The 7,590-nt window shown below is 48.9% G+C and overlaps 1 protein-coding gene across 1 annotated transcript; it reads right to left on the minus strand.

Annotated features, from left to right (window-relative positions):
- Positions 1–4,098: 4,098 nt before the first annotated feature.
- LOC121602304 lies at positions 4,099–6,479 on the minus strand. The gene is made up of 2 exons (XM_041931076.1): positions 5,483–6,479; positions 4,099–4,264 (listed from the first exon to the last, which is right to left on the minus strand). Exons 1-2 carry the CDS (start codon positions 5,696–5,698, stop codon positions 4,154–4,156), a joined length of 327 nt encoding a protein of 108 aa, XP_041787010.1. The 5' UTR covers positions 5,699–6,479; the 3' UTR covers positions 4,099–4,153.
- Positions 6,480–7,590: the final 1,111 nt, after the last annotated feature.

Below are 7,590 nucleotides of genomic sequence, written 5' to 3' on the forward strand. Positions count from 1 at the left end.
GCGCTTAACTATCTTTCGAGCGTAATTGGTCCCAAAAGCAATATGGAGCGGAGCGCGAACTATCTTCTTCTCCGCCGTACTTTGCTCGAGCACATCATTGATCAATACGCCAAAACGACGAACCTCTACTTTATGCAGCGCTTTGTCTTTAGCTCCACCGATTTGCCCCTAGGGAGAAGCGGGTTAAGCACTGAGTGTTTGCCGTGCTGGTGAAGCAATTTTTCACATTTTATTCACCCTCCCCCCGAGGGGAAAGCGAACGTTCTGCTCCTCGCTTGTTGTTAAGAAATCTCTCCCGTCCTCTGTCCAGCAAACCAGTTGTGCCAAAGTTGTGTACTTTTGTTGTCCGCCCTGCCCAGCCCCTGCTTTCCATCTCCATCTTGATAGAGAAAGATGCCACTGGCCAGCCAGCTATGTGTGTGTGTGTGCGTTTAGTTGCAAACTCGGTTGTTCAATTTCTTTCTCTGCCCACCGTAAATCTTGCGTGGAAGATTTTGAGTGAAAGAGCGAACCCAGGAGCCCGGAGTGGAAGTGGAGCGGCCGCCGCGACACGAGCCCGAGCGGCGGAGCAATAATTCATAAAAGTTGGAACATGAAAATTGTTTTTAATTTTACGATTATTGCACACGGGATAAACCGTCGCGCTGGTCGTCGTGCCGATTCGAAGCGAGCTGGCGCTAAGGGTGGATGGGACCCAACGGACAGCTCGCGTAGCAGTGGCTATAGTAGTAGCGTTCAACACAAGCTCCAATCGTTTTCTGTGCTGTAAATCTTTAAACTAGCAATTGCGATGCGACGAGCGAGATTTGTTCGGCTTAATCTCAACGCAAACGATTGCCGATAGCGGAGTGTTTTTGGGAATGTTTCGACACTTCTGAGCTGACGGGGTTCCTATCTGTGTGTTCGAGTGATCTGCGAGTCCTTTGGCACCGCAAGCGTTACGCCGCTCGTTCTCAGCCCCGATTTTCGGTTAATTTCGGCAACCGAACGCACCTGCGTCTGTCACATTCCATTAGCACATCATCGAACACGGGCATTCAAAGCCCGACCCGATGAAACCTTCTCGCTTTTTGGGGAAGTAAGGCACGTTCAGCTTTCCATGCCAAACCAAGCGTTTACTTTGAATTGCTTCGGTTTGAGTGGTGAATCGTAGGAAGAAGGGGCTCAAGCTAGCGTTGCGTACTCCTGCACGCTTCCAAAACAACATTGGGCCATTTGTTATTCGGACGTACACACCCAGCTTTGCGACGGTTGAGCTGTGTGTTTCTTTCTAGCCTCCGCTCCACTTAACTCTACGCGGTTAGAGATGGTTCGGCAAGGATAGAATTCATATGGAAATTTTCGGTTGGTCCTAACCGCCGCTCTTATCGTCGGTCGCTTGCAACAAGGGCCAACGGCAACCCTGTATGAATAGGATTCAATTTAAATTTGCCCTACTTTTTTACAGGTGAATACTACCGGCCAACCCAATGCCACTTTGACCCTACCTCCCTTACTCCTTCCCTAGCGCGCCTGGCGGCTTTGGGTTGGATGAATGAGCGCTGTAGCGGAATTTGAAAGTTTTCCTTCCCCCGGCCGGCTCAGGTTCAATGGGAAATAATTGTTGAAAAATTGAATTTCTGTAGCGCCAGCCCCATGGCAGGGGGTAGCAGGGGGAACCCTTATTGGGGAAGGAGACCTCCTGTAAGTTGATCATGTAAGGGGAGCAGGGCCCATACACACCAGTCGCAGGCGGGCAAAGTGTGAAGATTCAATTAAAACTTTGACAGGATGAGATTTCGATGAGGACATTGCCACTTTTCCTAGCATTGTGTGTGTGTGTGTGTGGTGTGTGTGTGTGTGTGTGTTGTGTGTGTTGTGTGTGTGTGTGTGTGTGTGTGTGTGTTGTGTGTGTTGTGTGACGTGTGTCCAAATAGCTTAACTGATGACGAAACCGGGTGGGGACTCCACATCAACAATGCTCTTCCCCTTTGCGCTTTTTCTTTTGAATTCAAGTCATGAAAAACGGAGTTGACATTTCAGGTCAATGCAGATATTAATTATCCACGTTTTCCCTTAAACGCTACCTACCAGCTTAACGCTACCGTCGACATTGTCCGTGAACTTCAAGAGAATGGTGCAGAAAAGCATCCAAATTATATGCCAGTAGCTGTTAATTGAAAGTTTAATCATGATTTGATTTTAACGGTCCACCATTCCAAGGGCCACCAACCCTTGAAACTGAGCCCAAAACGGAAACATGAATGAAGGATCGAACGGAGGCCTCTCTTGCCTCTGTTCGTCCAGTGCGCCCGTAGGCTCGCTTATGTCGTATGTCGTTCGGTTTTTGTAGCTACCGCTCGCTACAGCTTATTGCACAGCCAGAACGGGGCCGATGAGTTTGCCATTTTTCTGCCTGCCACCGGTTTTGCACACACGAGAGAGAGAGAGGCTGAGAGGACAACTCCAAAATCGAGATGGGTACGAGTTGGTGTCTTCTGTTCTGTGGTTGTGACTTGAACCGCAAAGCAGAAAACATGAAACATTATCAAGACAATAATCATAAACGGTGTAATTTAAAATTACACATTTCATTTCATTTCATTTCCTACCTCCGTTTTGAGATCCGCTGGCACGGACAAACACACACACGCTCTTGTTCTTTCGTATCATCATCCTTACCCCCACCCACTCACTCCCACCGATGGGGGTTGATCTCGCGAAGCAATGCGAGGAAAACAATAAACGATCCTTTAATTTTATGGCCTCAAAGGAACCAACCCAAGTGGATTGGTATGGTTTTTGTGTGGGTTGTGGAGGAGAGAGAGAGAGAGAGAGAGAGAGAGGCGAGCTGGTGGTTTCCGTTTTGCTTGGTTTCGTCCGCTTCAGGGCATCGGGGATGACCAGTGTGTGTCCACGCGATCTTCGGTTCGAAAGCGCCAACGCGGTCGGAAAAGGTGGACAAGCAAATTGATAATTTTTGATTCATGGCCACTTGTCCCTTCGGGGCGGCGTCGAGGATTGGGAGCTTTTGCAAAACCAGAGGCCAGAGCCGTTGGACTGGATGTCCAATATTTTCTCTTCCCTTCCTTCGGGTTGGTGGATTGTTTTAAATGTTGTAGGGGTTCAGAGCGGGGTTAAAGCAAAGGTTACAGACGCCTGGAAATGGCTCGTGTCATTTGGGATGGAATTGGCGGAAACCTAACACGGAAGTCATTCTACTGGGGAAGGGTCAATTCCCGGGCGCCAGAGATTTGATAAATTGTTAGAACCTAACTCCAGAGAGCTTCCAGAACCCTTCGGCCAGAGAGCAGTATCATCGAAGACTACATAAAAGTTGGGCGTCTCTTCAATGGACAATTGTTGGCGGGCACCGTATTGTCATATTGTGCCTGTGCTCTCCCACTTCACAATGCATCAAACTGCGGCTTGCCGTCTGGGGCAGGAGCAAACTCCACCAAGAAACTTGTGATATAGGACACCGCGACAAAGCCTATTGCGCATTGTTTTAAATCCCTCCCCCCCCCCCTCCTTTCCAAGCCTCTGGGACGGTCCAGCCCGAGCGGTGAATGAAACAAAGTAAGAAAAACAGCCCCGCATCCGCTACATAATAAAACACTGGACAAGACAAACTGCTTCTGGCGTGGGTTCACCACGATATCTACTGCAGCAAAGAGAGGTCCCACTGTTGGCCTCTAAATCAACGGAAAAGAAAAGACAAAAAAAGCTTCATAAAAACACAACAAATCGCAAAACCGTTCCGCAAAAGATCGGAACTTTAAGCCTCCTTCGGTGGACTTTCTTTGGCCCCACTGGTTCGGCAATTGTGCCCTCCAGTACGTGAGGGTCCCCGGCACCGATTGAGAAACGATACAAGGAAATTCCGCAAAATCGAGCATTGGCCAAATTCCTGGTAGTGCCTGTGGGGTGTTGGATGTACCGGCCAACGATTTCTTCGAAAGCGAGCGCGCGCCCCAACGCTCTTGACTCCTTCATTGTGAGGCCCGAGCGGAAGTTTGGATTTGGCTCGGGTTCTTGCCTCTGGTCTGGACGGTGGGATTATTTATAGATAACAAAAGGGCAGCCGAAATTATAAATTTTCGACTACCGGCTCATAAATCGACACGAAGCGTTGTGCGAAGTTTGGGCGAACTGGACACAAAGCAGCTGATAGTCACGATTTTTGTTGGGGAAGGGAGAAAACGGTAGTTCTCGACGGTTTGTTTTTCGGTGACATCTGGCAGCGGGAGCCTTTTTGGCAACCTGAAAATGGGGATGGTTTGGACTGAAGGAAAGTCAAAGTTATCGACGTTGAATTTGGGTACAGCCGCACTACCGTTGGCCGGTGGAGTGCGCCGTTCGCCGTTGGAGAGCGAAGATGATGGGCAAAACGGGAGTCAGTTTTATGCTTTGTTATGTTCACCGTCGCGCCCCAAAACGGAAGCGCTTTTTGGGGACTGGGGATTTATTTGTGAGTAGCATGCTCGGTTCAAAAATAGTAAAATCAGAGTTCCTAACTGGAAAGGATTTAAAATTCTATTTGTTAGTTTGGGCAGCAAGTTGAGTTAAAGTCAAGTAAACTCTTCTGAGCAGCAAGAGACCACCTACCACGGTCATCGTAGGATCTTAGTTAAGCACGAAAGACCCAAAAGGTAACGAGATGAGTGTCTCTAATGGATGTTGGGATCTGCCTGTGTGAAGTACGACCAGAGCGATTAAGTGAAAGAGATACGTCCTTTGATCCCTTCCAATCGTCGAATCACCTTTACAAAAGGTATAAATCTCGCTAAACGCTTCGAATCTCGTATAAGCTGCATGTTCACCATTGTATCACTCCACAAACAATAACAGAAAAAAAGGCAAAACACTTTGTATGGGGTCACTACTTTGTAAGCATTTCAACCATTCTAAACATCTACCCCCGTAAGAGCCTTCTCATGTCCTGTTTTTTTTTTCTCTCTACCTCCAGTTTCGATGCTATGCCCCCTCACTGCGTGGCATTTGGTGAGGTTAGGCCACATCGATTGACAGGCAGCTTCTCGCTGGCATGCAGCTCTCCACTCACCGAGCCACTCGTGATATCGAAGGAAACGTCATCGAAATGATGAGGCACAAAAACTGAAGCAGCCCCCAGTAGGCAGACGAGAGAGAGAGCGCGCGCACAAGGAACGAATCGCTTTCGGTAAACAAACTGTGGAAGCCCACAGGCAGCGTGGCGGGTCGGTTCTTGTTGCCCAACTGAACTGAAGCCCAAAACGCCACAAAAAGACCCACTGGCAGAAGGCTCACGCGTGGGCCTGTCACGGAGAGAGAGCTACATCGCAGACGTTAAGCCTTCCGCTAATGGAAGAAGTTGTCACAGTGGGCTTCATCCACTGTGCGTCCAACCCATGCCAGCTGCCCATGTGTGATCGTGATTCGGTAGAATTGGGGAAGTGGGTAAGTAAATGAACTCCCTCAACCACCGAAGGCGATGGGAATGAAAGCGTTTTCAATCAATTACCTGCTTTTTAACATCGCGGTGACTTGCGTTTTTGCGACTACTTCTTCTTCTGTTGCTTGAGGTGCCACTGCGCCCAAACCCGGTGCACCGAAACGGTGGGTTCTTGTTGAAGGGCTCGTTCTGACGCGCACTGACGCGCCCTGTTGATGCGTGCTGCTGGGTCGTGCTCTTTACGAACCCCGCAGCATACGAGAAGCGCGTGTCTAGCGCGCTCATCCTTGTTGTGTTTTGTTCGAGAGCACACTTCTAGGCAGGTCTTTTCACCATCGTCGGAGGCATAACAGGGTTTGTTGGTTTTTTTTTGGAGGGGGAAAAATTAGCTGACCCAATGGGCGGGGGAAGGGATTTCGACGTCCATCACACTTGCCGTTGCGCTTCGGGTGGCGATTGTGATACGATTAATTTTCCTTCCTGAACCTGCTGCTGCTGCTGCTGCTGCTGGATGCACATTGCTACACTGAAGATGACTCCCTGCTGATACTGGCCACTGATCTAAGGGAAGGTGCAATGTGCTCTCTCACAGGAGAAGACAGATTGAAGTGCTAACTACTCGGTTGGGTGATGAGTTTCTGTGGTGAGATTGCAGCTTTTGGCTGCTGTTGTTTCCGAATGGGGCCTTTGCTTCAGTCGCACTAATTTGACAGTTGATCGAAGAGATCCGACAGGTGACTCAGTGTGCCATGAACACTACAAAAGCAAGGACATTTGCAACGATCAAAGCATGCATTTCTTAAGAAGGAGCTGTTCCTGAACTACTGATCTATAAGGCACCCACTTTCAATCATTTCTAAGGTGTTTAACCAGTTATTATCCATGTAACGGACATCTTAGTCACGCGTACTTCAACATATTCTAGCTTTTGCTTATCCCGTGTATCTATTGAGCTCACGGAACGAAACGGACCGAATATTAATAATATCTAGAGCAAACGTCTCAATCTTCCAGCCCTGGGCCCGGGCCTCAATTGATGAATGGTTCGGCTACCGTGCTACCGTCACTGCCTGGTCATTAATTTTAATAATCTCCAGTCAGTCGATTATCTTTCATGGGAATGTTTAATGATGTTGCTACTTGAAAGCGTTGCAAAAAGCCCACACACTCCCAGCACATTTGTTTGCAGTTCACACACACACACAAACACAACACTACCCAGGGTGGTTGTTGGGTTGGCAGGAACAGAAATCCGTTGATCTGCAAAAGAGTGAAATGAGAATTTAGTACGCTTAAAAGAGGAAAGTCATCATGCGGTGGAGCAGCTTGCCTCTTAAACCGCTACCGGAATAAGGTCGGCGTAAAAGGCAAATTATGACCCGCACTGCCAAGCTTGAGCCCCAAATCAATCTTTCGCATTGCTGAAATACACTCACAAACAGGGTTCCCAAAACAAAACGAATCGACAACTGATATTAATAATTGCTAACGGAGCTTGCGGAGTGGTGTCCGGGAGCTGTGATTCAATCAAATCGATTATTGCCACGGTTTTGTTGTCTGTTGTTGTCTGTTCCTGTCTGTGTTGCGGCTTCTCGCCCTTCGGCCCACTCGCACATTTTTTCGGACCTTCCGATAAGCGGCTTTCGCCCGGGAGCGTTGTGGGGTGGCCAAACGTTGCGCTCAGCCCAGGAATGGGAACCGTTCGTTAATCGAATCGCACGGATCGCATCCCCCGAAACTTCGACAGCTGAATTTTCGATCCTAATCTTTTGCTCCGTCGCTGGGTTAATTGCTTTCCACCCCTTCGCTCCTCGGCCCGGGATGGGCTGAATGGGCTCCAACGGGCTTATCAGTCCGCTCCGATCGCTCCCAGATTCCGAAACAGGTTTCCAAACTGTTCGGGATCGTGAGAAGAGGCTCCGAATGAAACAGTGATCGAATTGAAGTCAACCCTTCAATAAAGTGACCTTCACTGATGATGGGTTTAGCAGTCTGGCACGATTGATATGCGATTGCAGCGAAACAAATGGAACGTCATTACAGCGCGGCGCAGAGGCGTTCACTTGACACTTATTAAAGGCTCCGGGCCGCCCGGCGGACAGGACACGTGACCTGTGTGCACAGGGTCTTCGGAATTGGTTGATTAAATGCAGGCTGTCAGTGGAATCCACCGATTG

This window comes from Anopheles merus, unplaced genomic scaffold (assembly GCF_017562075.2).
Source record: "Anopheles merus strain MAF unplaced genomic scaffold, AmerM5.1 LNR4000397, whole genome shotgun sequence".
Lineage (NCBI taxonomy): Eukaryota > Metazoa > Arthropoda > Insecta > Diptera > Culicidae > Anopheles > Anopheles merus.